Raw genomic sequence first — 13651 nt, forward strand, 5'->3', positions numbered from 1 at the left:
GGAGGCAGTGCATTCAAATCTCTCATAAATATGGAAGCAGAGTAAAATGTTGTGCTGGGGACTGGCAGCGGCTAAGTTCCTTATCACGCGCTGCTGGAAATCAGTGGCCCCCTCAGATATAGGGGACTGGAAGATTAAAGTAAGGCAACTGTGGTACATGGAGCAGCTAACGGTATATAGAAGGGAGGGAGAACTCAAACGCAAGAGGGGATGGACAAGGATACAGCACATGATAGAGCATCTCTAAAGGGGTCAGACATACATTCGGGGGGGGGGGTTTGGGGGGGGGGGAAGTCCGACAATTCAACAGTAAAAGATAAATAGAGTAATAAACAAGGGGGAAACACAGGGGGTTCCAAGGGTGGAGGAAATTAGATAAGGGAATCAGGTGGGACTAGAGGGAAGAAAATGTAGTTTGTATTTGGAAATATGTGGACAGTCTGCCTGTTGAGATAATGTTCAGAGATAGATACAAGAAGTGTTGAGCATGTTACTGATTGTTGGATATAAATGTAAGTAATCAAAAAGAAGAAATTAGAAAAAGTAGTTGATTAGTCTGAATGTAAAGATAAAGAACAGAGACAGGCACAAGAATTGATGTTTATTTAAGGATGGAAGGTTACAAATGTAAACATATGATAAAATACAATAAAAATTTAAAGTTAAAAAAGATTTCTGTTCACTGAATCCATGTTGACTTTGTCTCGTTGGTCCATGCTTTTGAATGTGCTCTGTAGTTTTGTTTTTAGTGGTCTCTGCCATTTTGCCTGGCACCGACCCGGATCTCCTCTGGAACCTCTTTTAAAAATCGGCGTTACGTTAATAAACTACTTCTGGCAGGTGAATATGCCCCTTTAGTGGTAGGCGGGGACTTTAATGCAGTTTGGGACCTGATATTGGATTGTTCGACCCCGAACCAAAAAGCCACGTACCATGTGAATAAAGGCCTGTGTGGCATGAGCCATTTATTGGGGTTAACAGATGTGTGGGTTGGAAGGTAAAGTTTGCCTATTTGCGGATGATATTAAGATTTGTAACAGAGTGGACACCCGGGAGGGCGTGGAAAACATGAAAAAGGATCTGCGGAAGCTAGAAGAATGGTCTAAGGTTTGGCAATTAAAATTCAATGTGAAGAAATGCAAAGTGATGCACTTAGGGATTAGAAACCCATGAGAGACTTATGTGTTAGGCGGTGAGAGTCTGATATGTACTGAGGGGGAGAGGGATCTTGGGGTGATAGTATCCGAGGATCTGAAGGCGACGAAACAGTGTGACAAGGCAGTGGCCGTAGCGAGAAGGTTGCTAGGCTGTATAGAGAGAGGTGTGACCAGCAGAAGAAAGGAAGCGTTGATGCCCCTGTACAAGTCGTTGGTGAGGCCCCACCTGGAGTATTGTGCTCAGTTTTGGAGGCCATACCTTGCTAAGGATGTAAAAAAAATTGAAGCGGTGCAAAGAAAAGCTACGAGATTGGTATGGGATTTGCGTTCCAAGACGTATGAGGAGAGACTTGCTGACCTGAACATGTATACCCTGGAAGAAAGGAGGAACAGGGGTGATATGATACAGATGTTCAAATATTTGAAAGGTATTAATCCGCAAACAAATCTTTTCCAGAGATGGGAAGGCGGTAGAACGAGAGGACATGAAATGAGATTGAAGGGGGGCAGACTCAAAAAAGATGTTAGGAAGTATTTTTTCACAGAGACAGTGGTGGATGCTTGGAATGCCCTCCCGCGGTAGGTGGTGGAGATGAAAACAGTAACGGAATTCAAACATGCGTGGGATATACATAAAGGAATCCTGTGCAGAAGGAATGGATCCTCAGGAGCTTAGCCGAAATTGTGTGGCGGAGCCGGTGGGGGGGAAGAGGGGTTGGTGGTTGGGAGGCGAGGATAGTGGAGGGCAGACTTATACGGTCTGTGCCAGTGCCAGTGGTGGGAGGCGGGACTGGTGGTTGGGAGGCGGGGAATAGTGCTGGGCAGACATATACGGTCTGTGCCCTGAAAAAGACAGGTACAAATCAAGGTAAGGTATACACATATGAGTTTATCTTGTTGGGCAGACTGGATGGACCGTGCAGGTCTTTTTCTGCCGTCATCTACTATGTTACTATGTATGTAAATATTCATCATGGGTATCCTGAAACCCTGACTGGCTGGGGTGCCTCCAGGACCAGGTTTGGAACTACTGTTATATCCTGTAACAACAGTATCAGCAAAGCTGCTAATCTTATCACTTTCCTGACTGCAGTTATTACTGGTGACTCAGGGCCAAATGCACTAAACTTAACGAGCAAGTAGTAAACCCTGGCATGCACTAAAGGCCATTTTCCGATCACGGTAGCAGCTAACGAAAACGGAATGCAGATGATCCAAAGGCTATTGCAAGGCTATTATAATGAGATGCACTAAGGTTTTTTCATGGTAAGGGGATCGGAAAACCGAACGGGAGGTCTACACCTCTTGTTGGGGCAAATCGGAAGAAAAAAATGTCAGGGACGTCCTTTTTGGACGTCCTTCTAAAAACCTGTGCCGCCCGAAAGGAAGATGCCGGAGAGTGCAGTTGAGGACGTCCATCCAAAAAGTCCTTTTTTAACATTCCCCCCCCCCCCCCCCAATAATAAAAATGTCCCTTTTGGACGTGCTTCACTCAGCTAAGAGACCTTGAAGTCTATGAGCCAATCACAATGCGTTTAGCTGAGCTAAACGCGCTGTGATTGGCTCAGAGACTTCCAGGTCTCTCAGCTGAGTGAAGGACATCCAAAAAAGACGTTTTTATTATTGTGTGGGGGGGGGGGGGGGAGGATGTTCTTTATGGATGTCCCTGACGAGCACTTGGCTTTCTTTTTTTTCCCTTCCGCCGCCGCTCCCCCCCCCCCTGAGGTCAAGGGCGTCGTTGCCGCCGCTCCCCCCCTCCGTCTGCCACCGGGCCAGGCCCTCACAGCGCCTCTCACCTCTGTGTGAAGGCGCTGCAGCAGGCAACAGCAGATCACTTCCCTTCGGGCCTCCCTCCTTCTGTCCCTGGCCCACCCTCATCTGACGTAGTTCTGAGAAGGAGGGAAGTCCGCAGGTAGGCGATCTGCTGTTGCCTGCTGTAGCGCCTTCACACGGAGGTGAGAGGCATTGTGAGGGCCCGGCCTGGTGGCAGACAGAGGGGGGTGAGTGGAGGGGGGGGGCGGCGGGGCCCTGGAGGATGGCGGGGATGCCGGGGCTGCGGGAAGCTGTGATTTCAATGCAGGGGGAGCGGTGACGGCTACCTCGGGGGGGGGGGGGGGGGGCAGCGGCGGAAGGGAAAAAAAAAAGAAAGGCAAGTGCTCGTCAGGGATGTCCATAACGAACGTCCTCCCCCCCTCCCCCCGCAATAATAAAAACGTCCTTTTTGGACGTGCGTCACTCAGCTGAGAGACCTGGAAGTCTCTGAGCCAATCACAGCGCATTTAGATCACTCGACCCTACTTGTCCCTCTAATTACCGACCCATCTCCCTCCTTCCTTTTCTCTCCAAATTACTTGAGCGTGCTGTTCACCGCCGCTGCCTTGATTTTCTCTCCTCACATGCTATTCTTGACCCACTACAATCTGGTTTTCGCCCTCTCCACTCAACCGAAACTGCGCTTACTAAAGTCTCCAATGACCTATTACTGGCTAAATCCAGAGGTCAATATTCCATCCTCATTCTTCTTGATCTTTCCACTGCTTTTGACACTGTCGATCACAGCATACTTCTCGATACCCTGTCCTCACTTGGATTCCAGGGCTCTGTCCTTTCCTGGTTCTCTTTCTACCTCTCCCTCCGCACCTTTAGTGTTCACTCTGGTGGATCCTCTTCTACTTCTATCCCTCTGCCTGTCAGCGTACCTCAGGGTTCTGTTCTTGGTCCCCTCCTCTTTTCTATCTACACTTCTTCCCTTGGTTCATTAATCTCATCCCATGGCTTTTCCTACCATCTCTATGCTGATGACTCCCAAATCTACCTTTCTACCCCTGATATCTCACCTTGCATCCAAACCAAAGTTTCAGCGTGCTTGTCTGACATTGCTGTCTGGATGTCTCAACACCACCTGAAATTAAATATGACCAAAACCGAGCTTCTCATTTTCCCCCCCAAACCCACCTCCCCGCTCCCCCCGTTTTCTATTTCTGTTGATGGCTCTCTCATTCTCCCTGTCTCCTCAGCTCAAAACCTTGGGGGTCATCTTTGACTCTTCTCTCTCCTTCTCTGCTCATATCCAGCAGATTGCCAAGACCTGTCGTTTCTTTCTTTACAACATCCGTAAAATCCGCCCCTTTCTTTCCGAGCACTCTACCAAAACCCTCATCCACACCCTTGTCACCTCTTGTTTAGACTACTGCAATCTGCTTCTTGCTGGCCTCCCACTTAGTCACCTCTCCCCTCTCCAGTTGGTTCAAACCTCTGCTGCCCATCTCCTCTTCTGCCAGGGTCGCTTTACTCATACTACCCCTCTCCTCAAGACCCTTCACTGGCTCCCTATCCGTTTTCGCATCCTGTTCAAACTTCTTCTACTAACCTATAAATGTACTCACTCTGCTGCTCCCCAGTATCTCTCCACACTCGTCCTTCCCTACACCCCTTCCCGTGCACTCCGCTCCATGGATAAATCCTTCTTATCTGTTCCCTTCTCCACTACTGCCAACTCCAGACTTTGCACCTTCTGTCTCGCTGCACCCTACGCCTGGAATAAACTTCCTGAGCCCCTACGTCTTGCCCCATCCTTGGCCACCTTTAAATCTAGACTGAAAACCCACCTCTTTAACATTGCTTTTGACTCGTAACCACTTGTAACCACCCGCCTCCACCTACCCTCCTCTCTTCCTTCCCGTTCACATTAATTGATTTGCTCTTTTTTTTTGTCTATTAGATTGTAAGCTCTTTGAGCAGGGACTGTCTTTCTTCTATGTTTGTGCAGTGCTGCGTATGCCTTGTAGCGCTATAGAAATGCTAAATAGTAGTAGTACTAAACACGTTGTGATTGGCTCAGAGACTTCAAGGTCGCTTAGCTGAGTGAAGCACATCCAAAAAGGACGTTTTTATTATGGGGGGGGGGAGTGGGAGTCCAAAAAGGATGTCTTTTTGGATGGACACCCTCAACTGCACTCTCCTGCTAGGATCGAGCTGCATCGGAGCCTTCCTGCAGCAGGCCATGGAGGGGGTGAGCGGTGCGGCGTCTTCCTTTCTGGCGGCACAGAGGTGTATTTGACATGCGCAGAGCAGCCAGCATAATGCTTGGCTGCTCTGCGCATGCTCAACCGGCCAACTAGCCGACTGTTTACCGATGGAATAGAGAATTCAAGTGAGCTACAACGAGCAGCTCATTTGCATTCCTTTTCCTTGATGCATGCCCGTTCCTTACCGATTCAGTAAGGGAAGAGCTTTAACGAGTCTTTAGTGCAACTTCCTCTCAGGTCTTAGAAATATCAGTAGCCGGATGGTTGGTGTCACTTTCTGCTTTGGTGCAAAGGTAGCAGTTCTCACATTTCCCTTTGGACACTGAAAAGTGCTAGAGAGGAGTAGACTGCAATTAGTTATTAACCTAGTCACCACATTTATTTCCAGTGGGTTTATGTTATTAACAATAAAAAGATTATTTTCATGATAAACATATCCAAATATTCTTCTCCTCTGCCTCTATTGTACACCTTTGTAATGGAAAATCAAAAGGCCATATGTTAAACGGTCTGCAAAGTAGGCAGAAATGATTAGTACAGCTGACCCATGTCGAGGCAATGTTCAGCAGTGAATTTGCTCAGTATTAAGGAGGTTCCTATATTCCTAGTTATTTGTGGCCACACCAACAATTTCAAAATACTATTTATACATTACCTTCAGGGCCAAGATGGGTTCCCGCAGAGAGTACTTTACTGGCACATCTTTTAGAAGTCCTCCTAGCTTTTTTTGCTGGCTGCTGGCTTTTGCTCCTTTGATAGTTAGCTCTCCCTGTATAGAACACCTATAAAATGTCATCCTGGGGTCATCTACTACAATTTTATCAAGCCATTTCATGTATTCTCTTTCTTCTGCTTTTTGACATTTGTCTTCTAAATGGTCATCTAAAATGCAAACAAATGCAAAGTAAAGAAAACATAAATGTTGGGCAAATGAGAATTTAATAAATAAGTAGCAACAAGTAAACATACCTTTGGCTGCTAATAAGCTGTTACATTTTGCAATAACACGGCATTATATGCTGCACTATTATCAGCAGTTTTATTTATACTGTCAGACAGGGTTTTGAAGTTAATATACATAGCATATTGCTTCCCTGCAAAGCCACTCAGTTAAGAAGGAAATAACCAATTACTTGACACTGGAATGCAACTGATCTATGCTTTGCAATGAACATTTATTTCTGCAAATAGGTGGCTAGAGGAGGAGTAATCTCTGTGTGTTATTCATTTTCCCCAACGTGGCTACTCACTCCGGTGAAAGCCTAGAATGTAAAAAAAAACAATCCCTACACCAAGCAGTATACAGTCTCCGTTAACTGACGTTAGGCTTACTTGAAGTAATCAGTCATTGTCCTCTGTACACTATTGTGTCTGAGTTCCATAGACTACGTCTGCCAGACGGTAAAAACTGTCATAGCACTGACATCCAGTGGCCTCCAGAAAGGCCTGCACGGTGTTGAGACTCTCCAGCGCTCTTGCAAAAGTGTCAGGAAGTTGTTGAATTTCGTCAGTATGTGCCTCGCTGCTCATTTCATCATCTGTTTCATCATCAGCTATTGCCTGCGTGTGGGCGCATATCTCGACATCAGTGCTGTCGTCAGCTGTTTGTAGATCATAATCAACAGCTATGTAGTGATGAAACTCCTCTTCAGTAACACGGGCTGGGATGTCAATAGCCTGTTCATCTGATGCGTTTACAACAACTGCATCTGTTTTGTCCCTCTCCACATCCTTAACAAAGCTTGCCCGCTTGTAGCAGTTCACAATGGTTGCCTGTGTAACATGATTCCAGGCTTCTTTCTGCATATGTAGGGTATCCAACACTGATAGATTACGAGCCAGTTCAATAGCACGTTTATCCTTGCCAGTCTGGTCATCCATAACACTCATCAGACGACATAGCACAAGAGCCCGATAATATTGTTTGAAATTGGCTATTATGCCCTGATCCATAGGTTGGATCAGAGAGGTAGTGTTTGGTGGCAGGAAGACCACCATGATGTTAGACAGCCTGACATCATCCCTGTGTGCAGCACAATTATCACAAAGCAACAAAATCTGACGCTTTTGTGCCCGCATTCTAGTGTCTAACTTCTTTAGCCACTGCTTCCAAATTTCCCCAGTCATCCATGAATTTGTGTTAGCTTCATATGACAAAGGAAGTCACTTAACATTCTTGAAGCAAAGGGGCTGTTTGCTCTTTCCAATGACAAGTGGTTCCAACTTCTCACTCCCATCCATATAGCAGCAAAGGAGGATCGTCAGTCGGTCCTTCGATGTTTTACTTCCTGTAGTTTCGGCTTGTTTGAATGCAAGTGTTCCATCAGGAATCACTCACCAGTAGAGACCGTTTTCATCAGTATTAAAAATGACACGAGGTGCAAACTCGTTCAAGATGGTAGGAAGAACTGAAACAACCCAATTTTCAGCACCAAAGTCATCCGCGTCTTGTTTTTCACCGTGCTGTTTCTTGAATTTTATGTTGTTCCTCTCCTTCCATCTTTCCAGCCATCTAACAGTGGCTTTGAATTCAGTTAGTCCAAGACTTTCAGCTAGCTGATTAGCTTTCTCCATAAGCAGTGGACCACTGACATGAAATTGTCTGCTCCTGACTTGAGAAAACCACCGAAGAAGAGCATCTTCTACATCCTCAGCTTTTCCTGCCCGTTTAGGTTTCCTGTGTGGATTTGTATTGTTTTGCCAGTCTTCCAGAAGCTGGTCTTTCTGCTTCAAGATACGTGAAATTTGACTGGGATTGACACCATATTCTTTAGCAATAGATGCTTGACTAATCCCGGTGACAATAAAACATGCATTATAGTTAGTATTTACAAAAGTATAGGAACCCCAGTCAAATAGCATGTTTCAGTGAATCCCTAAGTCAACATGTTTCAGTGAAACCCTAAGTCAACATGTTTCAGTGAAACCCTAAGTCAACAGAAGCTGATGTAACTTCTGTGCAGTGGTGGGCTGAATTCTCTTACTTTACTGGTGGAATTGCTGAGCCCTGCCAGCCAAGAAAATACACTGCAGCTGCTCCCCGCTCCTTGTTTCCAGCTCTGAGCAGCAGGCTGGGACTTCTCATGCATGTGAGAGAAGTCCCAGCATGCAGCTCAGAGCCAGAAACAAGCAGCGGGGAGTGATGGCAGTCCATTATTTTTTTGGCTAGTGGGGCTCCGCATCCCTTCCAGCAAAGGTATGCCTAGCGTGCTCACACAAGGGGGGGGGGGGAAGAGAGGCATGTGTTGTCCCCCAGTCCACCCCTGCCCCTCCCCCCAAATTGCAGGGCTGGCTATGCCCACAGAGAGAGCCTGTTGTTAAAAATTTACCAGCACATCCCTGCTTCTGTGTGATGCAAAGTGAAACGCAACTGCTTTATGGAGCTGCTGGTTCAGGAGGAGCACCAATTCTAGACCAATGCCTGAGTGGAGCACATGATCTGGTACAAGAGATAACAGAGCTTGGGTCACTTGACAACAGTGATCATAACATGATCAAGTTTGATTGAATAACTGAAGTAAGTACACACGGGAAATCCAATACATCAGCATTTAACTTTCAAAAAAAAAAAGTGATAAAATAATGAAAAATGGTTTTAAAAAATGTAGAGGCGCAGCTGCAAAGGTTAAAATTTACATCAGGTATGGGCTTTGTTTAAAAATACCCTCCTACAAGCACAGACTAGATAAAGTCCTTATATTAAAAAAGGCAGAAGGCAGGCCAAATGACAGCCTGATTAAAAAGTGAGGTGAAAGAGGCTATTAGAACTAAAAAAACATCCTTCAGAAAATGGAAGAAGGACTGAAGGTAACAGGAAACCGCATGGCAAGTCAAATGGATGGCGCTGATAAGGACGGCAAAGAGACTTCGAAAAGAAGCTTGGACTACTAGATGTTCGAGGAGTAAAAGGGATACTCAGGGAAGACAAAACCATAGCCAAGACACTAACTGCTGGATTCTATATATCACGCCTTAACTTATGCATGGAAATTGAAGCATATTCTATAACAATGTGCGTTACTTAATTGGTTAGCTAGCTAATCAGTGCCATCAATTAGATGTTAACAAGCAATTATCAGCACTAACTGGCATTAAGATTTACGTGCAGAACTTGCTATGTGTATTGTATAACATGGCGTTCATAAATTCTAAGTCACATAGTTCAAAAGGGATGTGACCATGGGCAGGGCAGGGCAGGGCAGGGCGTGGGCATTTCTAATATCTACCTGACAACTCGCTGATATCATCGGTCTCGCAGCATGTCACAGAAAATTATTCCTCATTCAACAATCTTTAATGAATATCCTTTATTCACTTAATTTTAGCATAGTAACTGTCTCTTTATATCTATTAGGATCAAGGCCTGACACAGCATAGTGAAACGTGTCATGTTGGCATGGGTCTGAGACAGTGAAATATCTACATAAGATAAGTGAAGTTAAGAAATTCATTTAAGGATATTCATTAAAGATTGCTGATTGAGGAATAATTTTCTGTGACATGCTGCGAGACTGATGATGATATCAGTGAGTTGTCGGGCAGTGATCCCGGCATGAAACAAGTCATTGCTGAGGTCTGTTTTGTCACAGTTTAACTTTGCTTACCTTCACTTTATTGCTATTGCGTTGGGCGTTTTTCCTTGTTTCTGAGAATATTGCCCCCGCATTAGGTGTCTATTTGGAACATTTTCTGTGTTTTGTTTCTAACATCTATGCATGTTATAGAATATATCCACTCTGTGCCTAATTTAAGTGTTGGGATTTATACTAAGTAAAACGCTGCATAAATTACCACTACTAAATTTGGTCGTGTGGAGAGGCAACCAGCGTATTCTATATACCGCTTGGAAATTTAAGCCTATTCTATTAAATTTAGGCATACTTTAGAGAATACGTCTAGGCGTATTCTTTTTTATGCGCAGATTTTTTAGGCACCATATACAGAATCTAGCATAAATACATAAGTATTGCCATACTGGGACAGACCAAAGGTCCATCAAGCCCAGCATCCTGTTTCCAACAGTGGCTAATCCAGGTCAAAAATACCTGGCAAGATCTCCAAAAAAGTACAAAACATTTTATGCTGCTTATCCCAGAAATATTTTCCTCAAGTCCAATTTAATAATGGTCTATGGACTTTTCCTTTAGGAAGCCATTCAAACCTTTTTAAAACTCTGCTAAGCTAACCCCCTTTACCATATTTTCTGGCAATGAATTCCAGAGTTGAATTACGCGTTGAGTGAAGAAACATTTTCTCCAAGTCATTTTAAATTTACTGCTTTGTAGCTTCATCGCATGCCCCCTAGTCCTAGTATTTTGGAAAGCGTAAACAGATGCTTCAGATCTACCCGTTCCACTCCACTCATTATTTTATAGACCTCTATCATATCTCCCCTCAGCCCGTCACTCCCGTAGCCTTATATAACATTCTCGCTTGCAGTCTTCACTAAGGAAGACATGAGGGAGATGCCCATGCCAGAAATCGTATTTAATGGTAATGAGTTGGAGGAACTGAAACAAATCTCTGTAAACCTAGAAGATGGCATAGGGCAATTTGATAAACTAATGAGTAATCACTTGGACTAGATGGAATACATCTATTATTACTAATTTGTAATGTATCTTTTAAAATCAAGTTTGGTAATGGAAGATTGGAGGGTGGCTAATAACGAGTCAATTTTTAAAAAGGGTTCTAGAGGCGACCTCAGAAATTATAGACCAGTGAGCCTGATGTCAGTGCCAGGCAAAATGGTAGAGATTATTATAAAGAACAAAATTATTAAACATATATAGAAGCATGAATTAATGGGACATAGCCAACATGGATTTAGCCAAGAGAACTCTTCACTCACCAAGCTGGCACATTTTTTTTTGAAGGAATGAATAAAGGTAAGCTATTTTCAGAAGCATTTGACAAAGTACCTCATAAATGACTGAGGAAATTTTAAAGTCATGGGATAGGAGTTAGTGCCCTATTCTGGATTAAGAACTCAATTAAAAAAAGAGAGAAAACAGAGTAGGGTTAAATAGTCAATTTTACAACGTTGGTTGCCATTCTTGGACACATTAACGCCATTGGCTAGAAGCCGGATATTGAATGGGTGAACACCAATGTTAAAGAGAAGTTGCCTGGTGAGAAAGGAGGAGGGGGAGGGAGGGGAGGGAGGGGGGAAAAACGAAATGATGGCATGCATAAGTGACTACAATTACTGCAATGCTGTTAGAAATAATGTTGGACTAATGTCATATAGAGGTTTTGTTATACTTTCAGTTACTGTTATCGTTAATAAAACAAATTATTTAAAAAAAATAGTCAATATTCTCAAAGGAGAATGGTAAATAGTAGGGTTCCCTAGGGATCTGTGCTGGAAGCACTCCTTTTTAACATATTTATAAATGACTAGAAAAAGGAACAAATGAGGTTCTCAAATTTGCTGATGACAGAAATTGATTCAAAGTTGTTAAGTCACAAGAGGATTGCGAGATGATCTTATGAAACTGGGCATCCAAATAGCAGGTGGAATTTAATGTGAGCAAGTGCAGAGTTATACATGTAGTGAAGAGGAACCCAAACTGTGATGATACATTGAAATCCTCTGCTCAGTGTGCAGCAGCGGCTATGAAAGCAAATAGAATGTTAGGAATTATTAGGAAAGGAATGGAGAACAAAATTTGGAATATTATAATACCTTTGTATTGCTCCTTGGTGCAACTGCACCTCAAATACTGTGTTCAATTCTGGTCACCACATCTCAAAAAAGATATAGAGAAATTAGAAAAGGAACAGAGAAGGGTAACCAAAATAATAAATGGGATGGGATGACTTGCCTATGAGGAAAGGTAAAAGAAGCTAGGGTTCTTCAGCTTGGAGAAGAGATGCCTGATGGTAGACATGATAGAGGTGTATAAAATGAGTGGAGTGGAATAGGTAGATGTGAATCACTTGTGTATTCTTTCCAAAAATACAAGGACTAGGAGGCACGCAATGAAGCTAACTACGTACACATTTAGGACAAACTGTGTCTTCACTCAACATGTAATTAAGCTCTGGAATTCATTGCCAGAGAATATCATAAAAGCAGTTATTTTAGCAGGGTTTAAAAAAGTTTGGATAAGTTGCTAAAAGACAAGGCCATAAACCATTATTAAAGTGGACTTCAGAAATTCCACTGCTTATTTCTGGGATAAGAAGCATAAAATCAGTTTTACTCTTTTGGAATCCTGCAATGTACTTGTGACCTGGATCAGCCCCTATTGGAAACAGGATATTGGGCTTGATGGATTTTTTGGTCTGTGTACTTATAACACCTTTTCTGAAACTTTTCATGCATAATTACTATTCATTTGCAGACTTTTTTTTGTTACAGATTCAGAATAAGAAAACAGTAAATATGGCAGGTGAAAAAGTTTTGACACCCTTTTGGTACCATGGAACACTTCTTTTGGCAGACGTAATAACGTCCAAACATTTCCTACAGATACTGTCCTCTAAGGAGTAAATTTATTATTTGCTAACATATGTGCTCAGAAGGCCTCATATAATATTATACCTGTAGTTGTGAATGAAGGTGCATTGCCCCAGCTCCGGCTATGATTGAAGAGGATGTAAAAAGGAGCAGGGAGAAACGTCTGCTTATACAAATTACTGTATTATAATTTAAGTCAATAAGACTACATTTTAACAGAAAACATTTGAAATTTGAAAATAGATTTCTTACCGGTACAATGAGAGGAGTACGAGGTTTCTACTGAGATGATGTCGGGGGGTTTACTGTAAAGATCAAAATCCATATGACGTTGGTTCCAACCCCATGAACCTCGATTTAACATTGGTTTGAAAATGTTGCCATGCAAAATGTTCTCTTTCCATTTCTTGAAAGAAGTAGTCAAACGAGACACAAGTCATAACATTTCCAGACTACAAAATTTAAGACCTGTTTATAGTACGCAAACATTTTACAATCTTTAGTCCATTCACAATATACTTCTGTATTATGGCTCTATATAGCTTCTTTCAGTTCCCATTTAGCTAAGTTATATAAAAGAGAGAACAATTTCCAAGGAAATGATGAAGGGTTTGTATGACTGGTGAACTGCTATTATCAGGGGATACCTGTAAGCAGCTTTGCTTTTTTTTTTTTTTTTTAAAGACAGATTCACCATTAGGCTTATTTTCGAAAGAGAAGGGCGCCCATCTTCCGACACAAATCTGGAGATGGGCGTCCTTCTCTCAGGGTCGCCCAAATCGGCATAATCGAAAGCCGATTTTGGGCGTCCTCAACTGCTTCCCATCGCGGGGACGACCAAAGTTCACGGGGGCGTATCGGCACCGTAGTGAAGGCGGGACTGGGGTGTGATTAAGAGATGGGCGTCCTCAGCCAATAATGGAAAAAAGAAGGGCATCCCTGACGAGCACTTGGCCAACTTTACTTGGTCCATTTTTTCTTGCGACCAAGCCTCAAAAAGG

The 13651-nt window shown here is 43.3% G+C and overlaps 1 protein-coding gene across 3 annotated transcripts in view; it reads right to left on the reverse strand.

The window, feature by feature from the left end:
• Positions 1-13651, reverse strand: part of KIAA1257 (KIAA1257 ortholog) — a 126038-nt gene that overhangs the window by 10918 nt on the left and 101469 nt on the right. For all 3 annotated transcript variants that reach the window (XM_030207946.1, XM_030207948.1, XM_030207947.1), the window contains exons 13-14: positions 12903-13056; positions 5841-6067 (exon numbers count right to left, since the gene is read on the reverse strand). In XM_030207946.1, coding sequence (XP_030063806.1) covers positions 5841-6067; positions 12903-13056 — 381 coding nt within the window. The remainder of the gene's footprint in view (positions 1-5840; positions 6068-12902; positions 13057-13651) is intronic.

This window comes from Microcaecilia unicolor, chromosome 6, assembly GCF_901765095.1.
Source record: "Microcaecilia unicolor chromosome 6, aMicUni1.1, whole genome shotgun sequence".
Taxonomy (NCBI): Eukaryota; Metazoa; Chordata; class Amphibia; order Gymnophiona; family Siphonopidae; genus Microcaecilia; species Microcaecilia unicolor.